Source organism: Sycon ciliatum, chromosome 6, assembly GCF_964019385.1.
Source record: "Sycon ciliatum chromosome 6, ocSycCili1.1, whole genome shotgun sequence".
Classification (NCBI taxonomy): domain Eukaryota; kingdom Metazoa; phylum Porifera; class Calcarea; order Leucosolenida; family Sycettidae; genus Sycon; species Sycon ciliatum.
This window is the reverse complement of record NC_088648.1, coordinates 32140131-32160713: the sequence shown is the minus strand read 5'-3', so window position 1 is coordinate 32160713 and position 20583 is coordinate 32140131. Positions and strand designations below refer to the sequence as shown.

General features: G+C 45.9%; 1 protein-coding gene across 1 annotated transcript; it reads right to left on the bottom strand.

Annotated features, from left to right (window-relative positions):
• Positions 1 to 9881: 9881 nt before the first annotated feature.
• On the bottom strand, positions 9882 to 15395 carry LOC135820223 (uncharacterized). Its single transcript, XM_065333539.1, has one exon. It carries the CDS (start codon positions 15393 to 15395, stop codon positions 9882 to 9884), a length of 5514 nt encoding a protein of 1837 aa, XP_065189611.1.
• Between the last annotated feature and the right edge of the window lie 5188 nt (positions 15396 to 20583).

Below are 20583 nucleotides of genomic sequence, written 5' to 3'. Positions count from 1 at the left end.
TGAGCAGAGCATGCAAGAAATATAATGCATCTTACCTCCTCCCTCATGGTCCGTTTCGAATAGCGCCCCAGGAACGATTGTGATCGTGTGCATTGTGTCGTGCACCAGAAAGCATTATTCTACGTCACGATCCACGTGATTTCTTCATTCCTCTTGCAGTAAAATCCAAAAACTACACGCAACAATTCAGTCACTTTTGCATCAACTGTTGCACCGAAAAATGTTGGAGTGACAAGTGATCACCGCTGCTTTTCCTTGTCAGAGTCAACAATACACTTTGTTCTGCAGCGTTGGGAGTGGTGTTGGAGTAGAAATTGCTGACTAGACGTTGCGGAGAAGCGAGCTTTCCTGCGCAGGTATGAGTTTGGACGTATTTCAGAATGGTCGAGTGGAAAAATTCAAAATTGTTTATTTCAAGAAAACCCAAAAAGGATGATGGGGGACATGTCCTCAGTGCTAGAAGAGGTGTTCTACTATCTGCCGGTGTATAGTGTTTGCTAATTGAGGACGTAGCTCGCTGTTTTATCAGAGCTTGTAATTTTGCTATTTTCAAGACGATCATTTGTGGCGTCAAGGGATGATTGCCCTCGTCTTCTGGGATGCTGGGGTGGCTAAGTAGTGCTGCCCCAAGAACTCTTCTAAGGTGAGGTAATGACGGCTTGATGGATTTGTGTTCGTAGCTTGTTCTTGTACGCTGTGACGTGGCTCGTTTGTAGACCCATAAATCGTGCCAATTTTGGGCCAATATTGAGGGGTATACCAATTTAATGGTTCCCTTCAGAAGATTTTGTGCGGGCTTTGGAATGTCGATCTACATCCCAAAGCAAACCAACCTGCAAAATTTGAGCGAAATCTGAGAGATCGACTTGCACATATGTTCTGGTTTTCTCAGACATGCTCTCTTAATGGTGTTTCGAATTCTGCATTTACATGTAGCTTTTCAACGGGCCATACGTACATGTAAGCATATGTTTTGGTATTATTTCTATATTAATAATTAATATTACAGTCAGACCTCACTTAACCGCACACATCCGTTTTCCACACAAAAATCCGGATTGGCGAAGGAACAGGATATTCAAACACCACTTATGTCGGATGTTTGCAGCGATAAAACTGTTGAAACCAAAGTGCCCACGAGATTTAACCATTGTAGACTACAACGGCAAGGCTGTCCTTGGGCCAGGAGAGCAAGCGGATACAATAGCTGAACATTACACTGGGAAATTCTCTCCTACTGCTGCAGAGCCAGCGGTTACGCCATTTACAGGAACACCGAAACTCATTGATAAACCGATTTTCACAGCAGGGGTAGCGAGCGCAATGAGTCTTCTAAAGAACCAACGCTCCTGCGGGCCTGATGACATACCGGCCGAGCTGGTCAAGTACAAGTACGGAGGACCTGCACTTGCAGCATGCCTAAGCAGCATTTTCAACGATGTATTCACTCAGCACAGCCAACCGTCCCTTGGAGATGGTGTACTAATCGCTCTACATAAGCCAGGTAAACCCAAGGGCCCATGAACGATTTGCGCCCGATAACATTGCTGACTACTGCCAGAAAAATCTTGTCCCTCATCACACTTAGCCGGATCAGAGCTGACGTAGAGCGATATATATCTCCATCGCAAGCCGGGTTCCGTCAGAACAGATCAACCGCAGACATTGTGTTTTGCAAACGGATCCTGGCATCAATTGTTGAACGCTTCAACACCACTATCTACGTGCTAGGGTTGGACCTGAGCAAGGCTTTTGACACAATAAACCGCACAAAGCTGCTTGATGTCATGGAGCAAGAGAAAATTGGAGACGCGGACGGTTTACGACTGGTTAGGTCCCTGCTATCTGGCACAGCGCTGACAGTTCGCGTGAACGAAGCACAGTCCGCACCTTTTGATACAGCTCGGGGGGTCCCCCAGGGCGATGGATTGTCACCGGTACTGTTCACGGTTTATTTGGAAGCAGCCCTACGAATGGTACGTGACCGACTGTCAGCCCGACCATCAGCAGACAACATTCTACCTGAAGAAACAGCTTACGCCGATGACGTAGACTTCATCTCCACATCTAAATCATTCCTTACCAGCGCCCTAACCGTCATCGCAGGCGTCTTCTCCGAATGGGGTCTTACCGTCAATACCAGTAAGACTGAATGGATCCGTATTTACCTGGAACCCACTTTGGGAGATGCCACCTCTACAACATCTAGAAATGTCGGCACAACTCATGGTAAAGAAGCTTGGCGACAGGTGAAGACACTCGGCTCGCTGTACGGCTCCAGGGAGGACGTAACGCGCCGTATTGGCTTGGCTCCAAGAGCATTTGGAGACACTCTGAAGTTATGGTTCAAACACAACCTGCTTTCTACACCCATTAAGATTTGTTTATACAACACTTTCGTTCTACCAATCTTGACCTACAACCTTGCTTGCCATGGCCTGTCCCGTGCACAAGAAAAGCGCCTAGATGTGTGTAATGCGCTGCCTCCATCTTGTCGCCTGGCCGAGTCGCCTGCTTTGTTTCGCGCTCACACAAAGTCTCATTTAGGGTTCCCAGTAAAAAAGCTACATTGCCTTTTGGGAAATCCCTAACAAAATAAGAAAATTTGGAAAGGATTGGGAGAACTTCAAATTCAATCACTAATCACTTTCTTTCACCTCTGGTAGTTTCCAGAAACTGGCCGTGGTTGGTCCCCTGGGGGAGGGAGAAGGACCCAAGTGCCATCAGTATGTGTGGCACGTGTTGTGAGCTGCCTTTGGAGTGAAAAACTTGTCAGCGCCTTCTAGGTTCAGCCTGGTCCCATAGCTCAGTGGTTAGAGCATTGCTCATGACAAGCAGGGTCCCAGGTTCGAGTCCTGGTGGGTCTGGCGTTTTTTTCTCTTTTCAGGCAGTTCACTTCCCCGACTGATCCTTTGAAAATAAGAAAAAATAATAATTAGTATAATCAACGCAATAAATAGAGTAAGCTGCGCACTCAGTACAAACACCATAAGCAAAACTTGTTTTCATGTAAATAAAGAAGATTGTTCCTAAACGTTTTCGTCGCCATCTCATCAGAGGATTACTGGCAAATCAACAATAGCTCTTAACTCAATATATATACGCACAATGCAAGTAATAATTTAGACCCTAACTAGCGCGATAAAATGAGAGCTGAAAGAAACATTACACCACTCAACGATATCAGGTGACAACAGATACGATAAATTCACCACTAGAAAGTTACCATGCAACCACAAACGAGAACTACTGATCTAAATTCACAAACAATTTCAACGTAAACAAATTCTTTTTCTGCTTCTTTATTTACATGAAAACAAGTTTTGCTAATGGTGTTTGTACTGAGTGCGCAGCTTATTCTATTTATTGCGTTGATTACATTTTTATCTCCACTGAAGCTTTTTAATTATTATTATAATAATAATCGACGTGGAGACAACAATTTTATAATAGCAATAAAAAGAACAAATTCTGCAGTCATCGCCACACTACAACGAAGTCATGAAAGTTTACCAGAATTAATTTTCTTGTCACATTCATCAGTGGAAAGTCGTGACTGAAGAGTAACCATTTTAATCATTGTTCAGCATGGTTACTCTTCAGTCACGACTTTCCACTGATGAATGTGACAAGAAAATTAATTCTGGTAAACTTTCATGACTTCGTTGTAGTGTGGCGATGACTGCAGAATTTGTTCTTTTTATTGCTATTATTATAATAATAAAAGTAGAAAGGAAAAGGACATATGGAAACGAGTTAAGAGTAACTCTCCACCACTGTTACTAGATACTATATACAGTCAGAAAGTGCAACAACTAGGCACAAAACTGACAGAGTACTGAGACATTCGACGTCCTGACACCTAGCTTCAACACATCTCCGTAGCGCTAACCGACAGCCTCCCAACTTGGAAGGTTCAAGGTTATGGAAAGACCAAAGAGGGGAAGGCAAGCGCAACGAAAACGAGCACTACCTACAGTCCCAACGGAACAAAGAATGTCGATTGTCACTGGACGATGACGAGACCAGTAGGCGATTTGACAAAGCAAGGGCAAATTTTCGGCCCTAACTCTTGAACGGCTGGTCAGATCGGGACACAATTTTCAGAGAATTTGCAGCTATTTATGCTCTTTCAACTGACGTAGCACTCAATATGAATTTACAAATTCGATTTTCAGCGAATTTTTGGGTAATCTGCCACCTTAAAATCACGTGATACAACCCTGATTGAAACGAGTGGCAGTCATGTAACACGCTGGCTGAAGAGGAATCAAGCGCAGCACCGAGTACTGCTCTCTTTACAGTAAGTATCGAAAGGTGGTGAATATGGTGGTGAATATATGCGGTGAATATACAGCAATATTCACCACTTATGTAGATGGCCAATTGTTTGTGGGTGAATATGGAATGAGGTATAAATGTACCGTATATGCGAGCTGAGAACACACCATGAGTCGGCCGATTTGCTTATGGGAGCTAAGCGTGACTCGCGCTCGCTTGCTTGAGCTACATGTGCACGTACATGATTGATTATTGTACATGTATGCAAGTGCCTTTGCATGCAATATACATACTGATATCCCATGGGAATTTCAAGCCGATCGTCCAATTTTCCGGGTGAACCTTCCGCCAAAGCACAGGTAAACTGCCAATCCTATAATATAGAATTTTTTCAATAATCATGATCATGCCGTCGCCCGGGATAAGTTGTGTGCCAAAATTGTATTGTAAGGTGTCAGCATCAGTTTGCTCTGCTCAGAAGTTTTCAAGAGTGCCAGTACCAGTATTATCGCTTGACTTCTACAGACGTTTTAGTGTGTTTTGATAGATCCTATAATAATAATAATAATAATAATAATTTAAAAATTCGACGAGGAGGCATTCAGGGTTGGCGTGGGTGGTGAAGGTGAGACGCAGGACGATGCAAGTGAGGAGGAGAGTCAAACCGCGGTGGATGACGGAGCAGGTTCTGATTCGGACAGTGAGGGAGAAGGTGAGCTGAGTGAGGGTGAGAGTGAGTGTGAGGGTGTGCGCGTGAGTCGAGATTGTGTGCGTCCGTCTCGTAATAACAAGTCTTCAGTATACAATCATTTGGTTTCTAGTACTGACTGTTGTCGTACTTATTCTGATTCCTGTTTTTCTGTTTTGTGCCGTGCTCGTCATGGTTATCTTTTGCAGTTACAAGTTTTGGAAGCTGTTTGTCAGCGCATTCATAAGCCGAATTTGTGTGTCCAGAAAGATAGTGTTATTACCTTAAAATTGTTCAAATAATGTTCTGTTGTGTAGTGTGGCAACGTTGTTGCCACTTGTGCCTAAATGTGTTTTGTCACCTTCTTGTTTATTATTGTTATTATTATCATTCGTTCTCACTTTTTTGTTTTTTGTTGCTGATACACACTTGTCACGCTTAGTTCTTACTTGTATACCCTTGTTTTCTGCACACTTTTGTGAGAAATCGCACCTCGATATTCTAGTGCTGTCATTGTATCGTGTCACCCTACCTTGATTGCTATATTATTTCCTTTGTTCTCATTTTGTTCTTTAGTACAACGGTGATTCCTGAAGAGTGTTGTACGAAAACTTGTTCGAATCATCTTTTTTTTTTCCATTGCCCTTTTTCTTCTTACATGTATTTTTCCTTACCCTTTAGGTTGTTTCTTGCATCGTCTCCATCGCTTACATTGTTAATAAAGTAGTCCACATGTCGCTTCAGCTCGTCCTACTTATTGCCAATAATAATAATAATAATAATATACATGTATAGGATTTGAGTGTTCTGCATTATCCACAGTGTTGTAATACATGAAGATGATGATAGCACTGGCAGGGAAAGCAATTTGGAAGTGCTCGGTACACTGAATAAGCACAGATATGCCATGGATGGAAGTCTGGGATTGACTGAGGAGTACTTCCACAGGTTGACACATCTAGTGCTTGTAAGAGTTAGAAAATATGGCGACTGGTCTGCAAGCAACGACCAAAAATGCAGAAGAAAATTGAACGAACAGAAATATTCAAAATACAGTTGTGGAAGTAAGAAGAAAGATGATGAAGCTGAAGGGTTACATTTGCCAGAGGGTGTTAGCACCCGACGCTGGGTGACAGCAAACCCTGTCAGGTAGTGGTACATTTTGTCAATACTTCTGCAATGGAACTACAATCGCCGCGGAAAATACACCTCAGGTAAGAGACTCTTGCAACTATTCGAGAGTCTCAATGCATGCGCCGTAACAGTTATACACAACAGACAAACTAGACAATCGTTGTAATTGCATCAATTATTGTGATCCACTCACAACATCCACCTGCAAACAACTCGAAACAGAAAATGTATCCGTCAGCGACGAAAGTTTTAATAACGATCAGGAGTAACTGTACAGTGTCTGGTTCCCCAGTTTAGAGTCATATTGATATTGTCAAGTATAAGGTGTTTGTTTACATTTGTGTTTGTTGTTGTTGTTGTTCTTTTTATTTGAAATCGCACTACCAAACGGGCGATAATTTTTTTGGTGTGTGTGCGTATGGGTGTGTGTGTGTGTGTGTGCGTATGTGTGTGTGCGTGTGTGTGTGTGTCCAACCTGTTGGAAGACTCCCTTCTTGCCAAAGCATTTGGAAGTTGGACTAGTTTCGGATCCACAATTCAGTGTGTCGTTACTATAATAGCTTTCATGGCTGAGGTTGTTGGTATGTCTGTTGGCTCTGGGTTCCCAGTCCAGCTGTACTCAGTAGCCGAGGCTGGTTGGTAAAGTAACTCCAATTTCACTTCAAGTTACCAGTGCATCTGGTGTCTGCTTCTATCAAAGCAGCGTGCTGTCTATAGTGTAGGGTGTGCATAGGTAACAGTCTTGGCAGTTTTATGCCGATGTACTCCATGTGGTGTAGACCAGGTGTGCATTGGACATGGCTTCGCCAGTTGTGCGGATTAGACAGTTATCTCGCCCAAGTCTTGATCTGTCTCATTCAGATCTTGTTCGCTATCGTTGCTATAAGACAAAATCTGTGGGTGCACATCCAGTGCATTTGCAGATGTGGGTGCTTCTCTTGCGACGGGCGTATACATGGTACATGCTGGTGTGTTTGTAAGTGTGTGTGTGTGTGTGTGTGTGTGTGTGTGTGACAATTCAGCGTCGACAACATGGTCACCTCGGATATGTCCACTCGCGCTGACCCTCGTCCGCCTGAGCGCGAAGGAGTTGCAAACCCCCGCTCAGAGCTTACCTCGCAGCATGCACGAGCCGCTCGGATGTTCGTGCTGTCTCTGGGAACCCGGAATGTGAGGACTCTTGTTGAGTCCAACGGCGACAATACGGCTTCAAAATTTCAAAAAAATCAAAACATTTGTTGGGGGAGGAGAAGAAAATTGACCTGGTTTGTCGGCAGCTTGGACGTTTCGGAGTGGATATCGCAGGTCTGCAGGAGACCCTTTGGTTCGGCACGGCTCAGTACAGCGTTGGCGACTCCCTCGTTTGGCGAATGGACGCCCTACTCCAACGGCGGATGACTCTGGACGTCGTGCTGAAGGTGTTGCGATAATGCTGCGCGGAAAGTGCAGAGACGCCTTTGTCAGCGGCGGTTCCAAATGGAAAGGACACAGCTCGCGACTTGTCTCCGCGAAGGTAAAGTTCGATGTTGTCGTAATCGTTCAGTATAATAATTATTGCATTCATATCGCTGTTGCGTATGCACCAACATTCAGTAGATCACGTACGGAGAAAGCTGAGTTCTATGAAAGTTTGCAGTCCTTCCTTGATAGTGTACCCAGGAGTGACCAGCATGTCGTACACGGCGATTTCAATGCTCGTGTCGGTGTTGGTACTGCTGGAGACGAGTGGAGCCGCGTAAGGGGTACACATGGATATGGCATCATGAAGAGGATTTACTAAACTTCCTGGCCAGAAACAGTGCGCTCATCTGCAACAGGTTCAGGAAGAAGGACATCCACAAGCACACGTGGCACCACCCCAGGTATAGGTAGCCTCGATGTACGGACCACTGCATTATTCCAGAGTCATGTCAGCGTCAATGTCTGGATTGTCAAGTTCTCCGCTCTGCGGAGTGTGATACCGACCATAAGTTCCTTGTCATGAGATACCGCTTGGCGGCGATGCCCAGCTTCCGCAGGCAACGAAAACCAGCTACCAAACCCATCGCTGCCGCAGCCCTAACGGCTCCCTTCAATGAAGAAGCTGCTAGCAAAATATTCCACTAGTCTTGATGCTGCCCAGGTTTAGAACTGGCCAGATGTGCTATCTGTGGACGGATGATGGGCTGCGTTGAAAACTACGGTGGCGGACGTCAGAAATGCCTTGGCAGAGAGCGGCGCAAACAACCAGACTGGTTCCTGGACCATCGACCAAAGATTAAGGCTGCCCTCCGTGAGCGAGATGATTGCTACTGAGCATGGATGTCGACCAACAGGGCAAGCGAACAGAAGCTGTATCAGAAGGCACGAAGTTAAGCTCGCCGTATCGTTCGTCAAGCAAAGCAGGACTGGCTGAGAAAGCAGGCTCGGGACTGCGAGCGCTTTAGACTTACATCTAAGGGAGGCTGGGAGTGCATCAAGAGAATCCAGACTGCACTTGATGGATTGCAGCCCCGCAAGACAACTGCTATCAAGAATGCGCAGGGTGTTGTGTGCGAGACACCAGAGGCAACAGGTACTCGATGGCGGGAGCATTTTGACGGTGTCTTAAACGTTCTCAGTGATTTTGTCCCAGATGCCATTGATTCCATTGGACAGCTACCGATTCGGCTTGACCTTGCGAACGCCCCAGTCTGCAGCGAAATACACCGTGCTATGCGTGCTCTTCAAAAATGGTAAAGCATGTGGTCGATCAGAGATAAACAGCGAAGAAGCTCAAGTGCGGCTCTGAACTGGTGCCTAGGTTGGAGATGTTGTTGGCTGAAGTCTGGAGGACGGAAAGGGTTCCTGAGGATTGGGCAGACGCCATCCTAATCCCAATTCCCAAGAAAGGTGATCTTAGTGAGTGTGGTAACTAGTGAGGCATTGCGCTTTTACACGTGGTCGGCAAGCCGGTGGCAAGAATAATAGCTGATCGCAGAATTGGACAAAGGAATACCTGCCTGACTTCCAGTGTGGTTTTCGCCGTGCAGGGGATGCTCAGACATGGTGTTCTCAGTACGCCAGGTTTGTCACTAACCGGCACAAACCCGCAAGTGCACAGTTAGGAGATGAGTTGATAACTGATTTATTTGCTCGGACTGAAAGAGAATTTATACGATAAGTGAACGTGGCAGTGCAACATCGTACGGAGCACGCGCACTTCATTATTTTGGGAGAGCAGTTTGCAGCAGTTGGGAAAAAAGCGAGCTCTGGCATGGCTGTGTAAACCTAGAGGGTCTGAGGCTACCAACTGTGCATGTGGCAGAACTTGCCGTACAGAGTTCACAGTGCAATATTTACCGTATAGACTAAGACAAAGCTACAGATTGCTGCAGTGCCGAAACATGAACTAAAACATGTAAAATAGCAAAATTAAACTATCTCGCTTCGCGACACTCCCGCCGCAAAGATAAGTAACACATATTTGTGCGATGCCGTAAGAACCATGTTAAAAGACTAGAGAGCTGAAACAGATTTCCAGCTGGAAATACTTCAATACTTAAAGAACAAATGCAAGAAACTATATCTAAGCAATTCGAAGTTCTGGAGCTAGTTTCATCAGTATGCTACAGTATTTACGGTATGTCACAACACAACCTTAATTAATCGAGAGCTAGGTTTGCATGATGGGAACTCAATAACTGAACCGTAAGCAATGTAGATATTACTATCATAATTAAATTTAGAAAACCATAACCAAGAACACTGGCAACTGTTCGCATAAGTACCAGGTACATGCAGTTAATTCACATGGCTACTATACTTGTCCATCTTCGATCAGATCACGGGTGCGCATTGTAGCTGCTGTTGCTGCATTGCGTCGCGGGCGTTCAGGCAGTGGCGCAATTGCAGGCTCTGTCACTTCTGCAGTGGTTACTTCGCCTGATGAACACTCTAATGGATAGAGATGGCTTACCGGCCGGTTCATGGAACTCCCAGATGGCATACGTAGCGTCACTGATCGCACTTCGCCGTCTGTGCTTTGGTGTAGCTGCGCGATTCTTCCTATTTTCCAGCAGCTGCGCGGCCGATCAACATCCTTGATCAGAACAATGCAGTTCACACTTGGCTTGAAGCTATTGGAATTTTGTTGACTGTGTTGTTGTGGTCGTAGCGACTGCAAATACTCTGCCGACCACTTCTCCCAGAAAATGTTGAGACATTTCTGCTGCTGTTTCCACAGGTTGACGAGTTGTTGAGCATTACTGACATGTGTGATGTAGTCAGGGTCATCTGTAATGACAAAGTTAGGCTGACCAAGAGAACTATGCCCAGTTAAGAAATTGGCAGGCGTGAGAACATGATCGATTGTGAAGTCCTCACCAACGTATACCAGTGGTCTAGAATTGACAATTGCCTCAATTTCAATTAGCAAAGTTTCAAGTTGACAGAATGTAAGCTGTCCAGTTCCAATTGATTTCTTCAGAGATCGTTTCACAATACCAATCATGCGTTCGTAAACACCACCCATCCAAGGAGCTAACTCAGTGATGTATTTCCATTTAATACCTTTTCCCGCAATGAATTCCATTACATCATTATGTTGAATTGACTCAAGCCAGAGAAGATCAATAACATTCTTAGACAGCTTGAATTGCTTGGCATTATCACTTACTATGTACTTCGGTGTACCTCTCCGTGAGATGAACCGTCTGAAACACATTAGGAATTGCTCAGTAGACATATTGCGAACTAATTCCATATGAATAGCTCTGGTAGTTAGGCAAGTGAGGATGCATACCCACACTTTAGCTGTTTCAGTTTCCGTTTTCACATACATTGGCCCAAAGTAATCAAGACCAACAGATTCGAACACCCTCCCAGGGACAAGCCGTTCCTCAGGCAAAGGTGCAAATGGTGGTGTTGCAAATGGCTTTCCATGATGGCGTTTGCACAAAAGACATTCCTTAATCACCCGTCTAACCATTGCTCGACCTTTAGGCACCCAGTAATTCCGTCTCAATTCAGCCAATGTCTGACTAACACCCGAATGTTTAAGTGAGATGTGCTGTTCCATTACAATTAACCTCGTTAAGTGTGAACCATAAGCTAGCAATAGAGGAAATTTACTTTCGAATGGTAGGTGAGAATACTCCAGTCTACCCTTACATCGGATTAAACCATTATCAAGGAAGAGACCCAAAGCATCGACGAGCTGATGTCGCTTGCCTTGTTCTATTGCCTTGATTTCATTTCCAAAGTGCTGAGCTTGATGATACCGAATGATAGCTACTCTTGACATTGCGATTTCTTCAGCTGTGAGATTCGTTTCACTTTCCGACTTTTCGTGTTTGAGTTTCCGTATGAATCGTTGTACCCATGCGTTCACTCTCACAAGCTTAGAAAACGAGGAGAACTTCTCACAGTTGACTACCTCATTGTGTTCATTGCTAACAAAGGCCGATTCGGGAGAGGGACCTTCGTCCGCATTTTCCTCACAAATTGGCATTTCACTTCCCGTCGCTTGCATTGCTGGAAACATACTTTCTGGATAGGAACCAGACTTCAACCACGTTGGACCCTCCCACCACAAGGTGTTCTGCTGTAAACTCGTTGCATTAGCTCCTCGAGAAACAATATCAGCTGGATTTTCTTTCCCAGAAACATGACCGTACATGACATTATTCACCTCGTGAATGGTTCTAATTCTTCTTGCAATAAATTGCGGCCGCTGTTGATTTCCAGTTACCCATGCTAGTGCACATTTTGAGTCGGTCCATATGTGCGTCTTGCTGAGCTCGAATGGTACTTGCTCTCTAAGAAATTTGACCATCTTTGTACCAAGTACTACAGCAAAGAGTTCCAACCTAGGAATGGATGTGGGCTTGGTTGGCGCAATGCGACTCTTGCTAAATATCAGGTCCACTGAAACATTATCGCCACAAGTAGTGAGTAGGTACGCAGCTGCACCATACGCATGTGCGGATGCGTCAGTAAAAACGTGTAGTTCATACTTGGGAGTTGAACCGTCATCAGTTCGAGTACCCACAAACCTTGGCAATTTTATTCCACTAAGTGACAGCAGTGAATCACACAATTTCTGGCATTCTTTGCGTACATCATCTGGTAAGATATCATCCCACCCAAATTTTCTCTTCCAAAGCTCCTGCATGATGATTTTCGCCTCAACCGTGACAGGACTGACTACACCCATTGGGTCGAATACTGACGAAATACATTGTAGTAGCTGACGTTTTGTTTCGATCTCATGAAATGCCCTTGGCGGTGGTACCCAAATTACGTCATCCTGGGTATCCCAGCCCATGCCTAGAACTTTCGTGCAGTTACCTTTGACTTGATCATTCTCCGGCAGTGAAGAGATGAACTCGTGGTCGTTGGATGCCCATTGTCGTAGATTCATCGAAGCTTCGTTGAAAATCTGCTTCTGCTGCTTGTAGTACTGCTGCGCTGATTCCGTATCTTCTGCACTACCAAGTACATTATCGACGTAGATGTTTCGGGTGACCTCATCAGCCGTAGCTGGCTGTGTTTCTGACAAATGGTGTTGGATCGTTGCGGAGAGAAGAAAAGGACTTGCTACTACTCCGAAAGGTACACGACAAAAACGAAAAGTTACCAGGTTCTCGCCGGTTGCTGGTTTGGTTGGATCCGCGACCCACAAAAATCGCGTACACTCCCGATCTGGTTGGTTTAGGCCGATCTGTAAGAAAGCCTTCTCTACGTCGCTAGAGATGGCTACCGGTGACATCCTGAACCGCAGCAGTATGCCACACAAGTCGGGCAACATGACGGGACCGCGATACAGTGATTCATTCAAACTGTGGCTTTGCTTGTTAGCCTTTGCGGACGCGTCATAAACGATTCTCATTTTGGTCGACTCGCTAGTGGATTTTATCACGCAGTGATGCGGGATATAATGCACAGTGCCCTCAGGCTCCTTTGATGTGTCGACCATTTCAATCACTCCGCTTGCCAATTGCTCTTGAATTGTGTGGTGGTAGGTTGTAAGTACGTCGGTGGGAAGACGTTTTACGAGTGCACGCAATCTGCCACTGGCGAGTTGTAAGTTTTCCGGTATGTTGTGATCTTCATGTTTCCAAGGCCAGGAGACAAAATACCGCCCATTTACAAAGCGCACACTGTTCTTGAATGATTCTAGCGCAGTGTCGTCTTCCGTTTCCATTTCTTTCTCACTGATGCCAACATTTTCAAGATTCCAAAAACGTTCCAAGTCGAATTCTTTCGGTGCACATGCTTCTGCCGCAACTAACGAGAGCGCCTCATGGCACATTAGTGTGTGATCACCATTTCCGTTCGATTTCACCTTGCCTGCCACCAAAAACCCAAGAGTGGAATCGATCAAAATGAGACCATCTGGGTATTCCAATCTTTCGCTGCCAACAAATTGAAAGTATTGGTCTGCTCCAATTAAGATATCAATAGGCATTGCTTCAGGTGTATTGCATAGAGGCTCTGCTAAGATAAGCTTCTGTAAGCTAGAGTGCTTTGCTGTGCTCAAAGGTACTTTCTGTAGTGGACACGAAATGTTGTTGATAACATTTGCCTGTATGGAAGCTAATTCACCATTCTTCTGCTTGATGTGCAAATTGACTACAGGGTATTCCTTTACCGATCTGTGTGTTGCACCAAAGGTTGCAAGTGAAATTCTGTCACTTCCCTCTTGTTTGAGTCCCAATGCTTTGCTGACATTCTCACTGACGTATGTTCTCGATGAACCCGTGTCAAACAAGATCCTTACAGTCTGTGACCTGTTGCCTTCCTCATTTGTTGCAGTAGTCAAAGCAGTTTGCATTAGAACCCTGTGCCCTTGTGTGTGAGAAACCATTGCCTCATCTTGTGTTGGTTCAAATGTCTCTGCCATTGCATTCAAAGTGTGTGCCTGTTTTTGTCCATCACCATGATGCTTCCCATCATTTTTTCGCTCTTCATTTGACTTGAACTTCTGTGGACACAGACTTCTGTGGTGGGATTTGCGTTTGCAATGGTAGCATGTTCTAGCATTCATGCAAGCTCTTGCTCCATGTCCCGCTTTCAGACAGATGTAGCATTTCATACCCAACCGTGTTTTCCGTTCATCTAGCGATTTGTACATTTGACATTCATCAGAGTAATGCTTTCCATCACAATACATACATTTGATAGTACGAGCTACACCAGCACCCGCAAGTAGAGACTGCCCTGTTGATAGTATCTTCTTTGAGTGATTGGCATGTTGCCATGATTGTTGACCTTTGCATGCGGCTGGTCCTTCTGCATTCTCTTTTGCCTTTAGTAAGTGCGATAGTGCCAAACGCAACTCACTAATTGTCCATTCATCGTGCTGTTTGGTGAGCTCAAGTTGTAATTTCACATCACTGGGGAGCTTGCTCAAGATTATTGTAATGAACACCTTTTGCGATACATCCTCATCCTGTGCTTCAAGGCTCCTGAGGTGCACTTCAATTTTGTCAACACAAGACCTCAAACTTTCGATTTTTGAGGTGCAGGCCGACATCTCCATTAAGGCAGTGTAGTGGGCATCCACCGTAGCTTGCTTACTCCCGTACCTCTTCTCAAGCAGATCCCGGGCAACTTCATAATTTGCATTACAGATTCTTAAACCTTTCAGCACGTCTTGTGCTTTCCCTCCCACACATTCACGGAGATAGCTCAATTTTTCAACTGGTGACAAGGAGGAGTTGTCATGAATAGTAGCATCGAAAATGTTCCAAAACTCTTGGAACTCCATTATGTCCCCATCAAAATGCTTTAGCTCCAATTTGGGTAATCTGGCAGTTGTCTGGGGCTTCGATTCGGTTCTAGTATCCTGCTCTACTATGGGTCTAGTATCCCGCTCTACCAATCTCTTTAGAAGATTTTGGGTTGACTCTTGGGTGTTAGCTTGCGTCCCAATCAATTTCGTAATCTCAAGCAAGGTAGAGTCTGTCTGCATTGTAGGCTGGACGCCTGACTCCAATTCCATTTTTCTCAATTTTCTCTGGAGTTTGAAACCCTTCTCTAGTGTCTCTGTCCATAACCCAGCCTCATCCTCCAAGCCATTCTTAATTTCTTTGTTTTCTTTACCCTTTGGCTCATATACCTCCACATTCTCAACAAAATCATCCAAGTTAGCTTCCGTTCTTTCCAACAATTCCTTTAAACCACAAAGAAACGGACTTATCTGGTTGACGGGTTTGGTTCCTGCTAGCAGATCTTCGCCGACTGTCGTCTCCTCCTGCAGCTCTTCATACAGGAGCTTGAGAGCACGCTTGCTCGTCTGGATAGCCGTCGGCAATCTTGTGTCGCCCATTTTCACAACTCAAGCCCCAAGGGGCGAGTCAACCAGGAGCAAGGCTCGGTTGGGGGCAGTGGCGAGGAACTAGGAAGCAGGTTTCGGCACCATGTCACTAACCGGCACAAACCCGCAAGTGCACAGTTAGGAGATGAGTTGATAACTGATTTATTTGCTCGGACTGAAAGAGAATTTATACGATAAGTGAACGTGGCAGTGCAACATCGTACGGAGCACGCGCACTTCATTATTTTGGGAGAGCAGTTTGCAGCAGTTGGGAAAAAAGCGAGCTCTGGCATGGCTGTGTAAACCTAGAGGGTCTGAGGCTACCAACTGTGCATGTGGCAGAACTTGCCGTACAGAGTTCACAGTGCAATATTTACCGTATAGACTAAGACAAAGCTACAGATTGCTGCAGTGCCGAAACATGAACTAAAACATGTAAAATAGCAAAATTAAACTATCTCGCTTCGCGACAAGGTTGCCGAGAAATTGCATGAACATTCATCAAAGGGCTTTGCGGTGTTCATTAACTTGCGCAAAGCATACGATTCAGTACCTAGAGCAACCATGTGGAGGGTTCTCTCCAGGCTGCGAGTGCCGGATAAACTGATCTCCATCATTTGGTCGTTCCATGAAGGCATGTCTGCATCCCTCCGTCTCGGGGTAGATCGGCTGGAACCTTTCCCGTTGGGAAATGGCCTACGTCAGGGATGCACTATGGCCCCGATCCTGTTCAACTTATTCATGGGTGCGATTGGGGAAAAGTGGCATGCTGCCATCGCCAATGACGAAGATATCGGTAACCAGGTGTGGCGGTTGCGCTGAGACTGCTTGTTCAATACACGACTCAGAGAGTGTCGCAGAGTTACTATAACGGAGTGTCAGTTTGCGGACGATTCGTCGCTGGTCGCCAACACCTACGGCGGTGCTGAAAGGGCCTTGTCCACGTTTCCGGAGGTTGCAGCATATTTTGGCCTGTTGGTCAATCAGGGCAAAACCAAATTCATGCCTACGGGCGTTTTTGTGGTGACGTCGGATATGTTGCCTTTAGGTTGAGCCGTCGAATGCGTGGACAGCTTTCGTTATCTTGGCTGCCAGATCACTCCTGATGCTAGGAGTAGCTTTGATGTCTCGCGCAGGATCGCCGCATCTTCGGGTGCATTTTGCGCCCTGAAGAAGGCTTTGTTTGGGAACTCCGAGTTTCATATCGGTCTCAAGCGTGTTGTGTACGGAGTCACTGTGTTGGCGGTACTCCACAGTGGTGCTGAGAACTGGACACCGAGGAGTCGTTCCACCTGTGATCTATAGGCATGGTCCTGGGAATCAATCATCGTCCCATATTCTCCTCTTGTATAAGTCTTATGTGCGTCCGGCAATTGAATATGCCATTCCTGTCTGGTCATTTAGGATCACATCTGCTCAGTTAGAGTCCCTTGATGTGCTCCAGGCTAAGGTTTGCCGGCGACTCCTGAAGTCTGCAAAAATAACCTTTGATATCTATGAATCAAAATCCAATTTGAATAGATTGTGTCACTTAGAATCTCTGCAATTTCGCCGTATCTTTATTTCTCTTGTTGTTTTATTTAAGTACATCAATTTCCACCCAGAATATCTCTCTCGCTTTGCGATAACCATATCACGTAGTGCCCGTAGGCCCAAAAAGCTCGTTTTTAACTCACATGGTCGTATTTTTTCATCCCTTTTCCTACAGAAAACTGGTTCTCTTTGGAATTGTCTTCCACCCCGATTGGCAACTTTAGATTCCCTATCTGAATTCATCTTCACTAGTTTGAGGGAAAGAGACAAACGGAAAAAGTCTGAAGAAAAAATTGACTGTGACCATCAGGACTCGAACCAGGGACCCTCGCTTGTAATCTGAATCTGAATTCAAGCGTCATTTACGTATTCACATTGCCAAGTATCAGTTCGACTGCACTGGTACACCTTTGATGTGCAATCATTGATTTACATGTTTGTTCTTTTCTTTTCTGTCCTACTTTCTTTCCTTGTGTTTCTTATTATTCCTTTTTCAAACCAACATTTCACACTCACTTTGCGCACTTTCTCTCGCATCCTTAACTATGTTACTAGTACATACACAAATAGGAGATCCCCCGGATAGGCGTTAGCCTTTGGGTAATCCTGAAATAAAGATTATTATTATTATTATATGGAGTCAGGTTGAAATCCTGAATGATGTTCTGCGCAAACGCTACGTGGCTAAAAACATTTCACATAATATTATCTTCTTGAAACGCTGTAAGGAAAAAGAAAATCGATTTTGGTAAACCTTCATGACTTTGTTGTAGTGTGGCGATGACAGCAGAATTTGTTCTCTTCATAGCTATTATAAATTTTTTGTCTCCGCGTCGATTATTTACATTATTATTATTAAGTAGTGGTTGCGACTTCGGCGATGATTTTGAAAGAAAGGTTTGCTCCCCACACCGGAGCTCGCGCTATTCCGCCGACTTTACTTGACACTTGACTGACTCACGACTGCCATCCAGAGCACACGAGAAGTCCATCGAACCTTCGACTCGGCAAACCTGCAAGAAAGCACCACTCCCTGCTCAATACACAGTGTTTCGGGGAATTCACCCCTCATCAGTTGAGCTTGAGTAGGCTGAGGAAGATTGTGCCTTAAGAGCACCACTTATATAGTGCTCTCCAGGCACAAACATCACCAGGGATACAAACTTACAGAGACGCTCCGCTTCCAGCGCGACAAACACCTCGTGAACACCAGATAGCAGCGTGAGTCAGTGTCGCTCCTGGACGGTGAGACAGACGTCGAGGACCCTCGGTCATTCGCAACGCTGTCACCTCCAAACCAACTAGTCGCAAGCCCGCGCTGGGCACAACAGTACGAAGTAGTGGTTGCGACTTCGGCGATGATTTTGAAAGAAAGGTTTGCTCCCCACACCGGAGCTCGCGCTATTCCGCCGACTTTACTTGACACTTGACTGACTCACGACTGCCATCCAGAGCACACGAGAAGTCCATCGAACCTTCGACTCGGCAAACCTGCAAGAAAGCACCACTCCCTGCTCAATACACAGTGTTTCGGGGAATTCACCCCTCATCAGTTGAGCTTGAGTAGGCTGAGGAAGATTGTGCCTGAAGAGCACCACTTATATAGTGCTCTTCAGGCACAAACATCACCAGGGATACAAACTTACAGAGACGCTCCGCTTCCAGCGCGACAAACACCTCGTGAACACCAGATAGCAGCGTGAGTCAGTGTCACTCCTTATTATTATTATTATTATTATTAATCGGGCGCTCCAGATGGACGAGCAAGTGTCAACCCTTCAGATACGGCAGTGGTGGGGAGACATGGAGCAGATTTCTGACAAGGTCCCGCGCCGTCGTCTCCAATGGCTGGGACACAAGGCTCGCATGGGTGACCATATTCCCCGCCAACTGCTCTTTGGTGCCTTGACGTCTAAACGACCTCCACATGCCCCCGAAAGAGGTGGAAAGACCCAGTCAAACATGACCTGGCGGCGGTGTCCATTAGTGGCTTGCCACAGCTGATGATAGGTCTGAGTGGAGAACCAGATGTCAGGATGGAGATGACAGCGTGGTATGCTCTCGTTTTCAACCTGCCGTGAAGCCACTCCTATGAAAGGTCTGCACACGCCGTTTCAGCCGTCCTCAAGACATCGCTAGACATAGTTGTACCTCCCGTCGCCTCCCAAAACGCAAAAACAAGCAGTGAAACAGCCGTTCACGTCCCGCCGGACTCGCAGGGCCTCATTCCGCATCCTGAAGCCAGCACTCCTTCAAGTCGCCCCATTTGGGGACACATAACCAATCATGGCAGTGGGCGAAGGAAGGAAGGAAGGTGGGTGTGTATGTGTGTGTGTGTGTGTGTGTGTATGTGCATGTGTGTATATGTGTGTAGTTGTGCGTACGTGGGTGTGTCTGTGTCTGTGTCTGTCTGTGTGTATCCGCGCATACATGTGTGTTCTTACTATCTCTGCCGTTATCGCTTCTGGCAACAAGAAAGAAGATGTGGTGATCTGCTGTACGATCCATTCCGGGGTGATGAACCCTGGAGCCAGTGGAGGTAATGTTTCCCAAACCTACGATGGAGGACAGCAAACACGCTCAGTCCAGTGTTGGTTGTATATCACATCGATGCAAAGCCATTCAACACCAGTATTGACAACGGAGATTGTCTGCGGATCAGATCGGCCGGCCCAGAGCAGCCCGATTCTCGACCATGCCTACCCGCCGTAGACGGTTCTCCTGATTGGACCACATTAGGGTGGAGCACTTGCACCACGACATGCGGCTCTGGGAGTCAACAGCGCAACGTGACATGTCATCAGGCGATATTCAGCAGTGTGTATCGCGACGTGGACGATAGTCTGCGCCGTAACGAGATTCAGACCCTGTTTGTTGAGGTGTTTTCGGCCGTCATTTCAGATGTAAGCATAGAGCCTACGTTGCTGCCTTTGACTGGTGAGTCATTGGGTGGTGCCACTGCCAATCGTTCACCTGAGGCTCATTTGGACATCTTTCGATGTGAGGGTCACCCACCCCTTGGCGTCCTTGCTGTCGAGATGGCATGTACTTGTCCAGTTGTCTCCTAACGAAGCACAGAAGAAACGGGCCTACCTCCAACGTGTGATTGATGTTGAGCGAAGAACCTTCGAGTCTTTGGTTTTCGCGACCAATGGTATCTGCTCTTCCGAATGTTCCCGTGCTTTAAAGAACATTGTTCAGCTCATTGTGGAGAAGCAATCAGAGCTTATTTATGCAATAGTAATGTGGCATTTGCGCTGCAGGATCTCATCTATTTTTCTCCGCTGGCTGATTACTTGCTTTCGAAGGTGCAGAGTTTCATATTGCCGAAAGCGTGTAGCAATTTCATTCCTGGAACAATGCCGGTTGCTCCAGTTGTGATTGGAAATATCATAGGCCCTTCATGTGCTGTGGAGGCCTGCTGGTGATTTCAATATCTTCCTGCTGTAGTTATACTGTGGGTATGTAATACAATAGTGGCCTGCACCTTTGTGGGTTCATACATGACTTAAAGCCTAGTTGACATTCGACGAACGCTGACGGTACGGGACGGGGTAAGGGCCTGTCGGGAAGGCTGGGGTGAGATGTAGCATCTTGTAAGATTCGTACGACACAACATGCTGCAGTCGTTGTGTCGTTCAACAGTCCGTGACAGGGTGACTTTTGG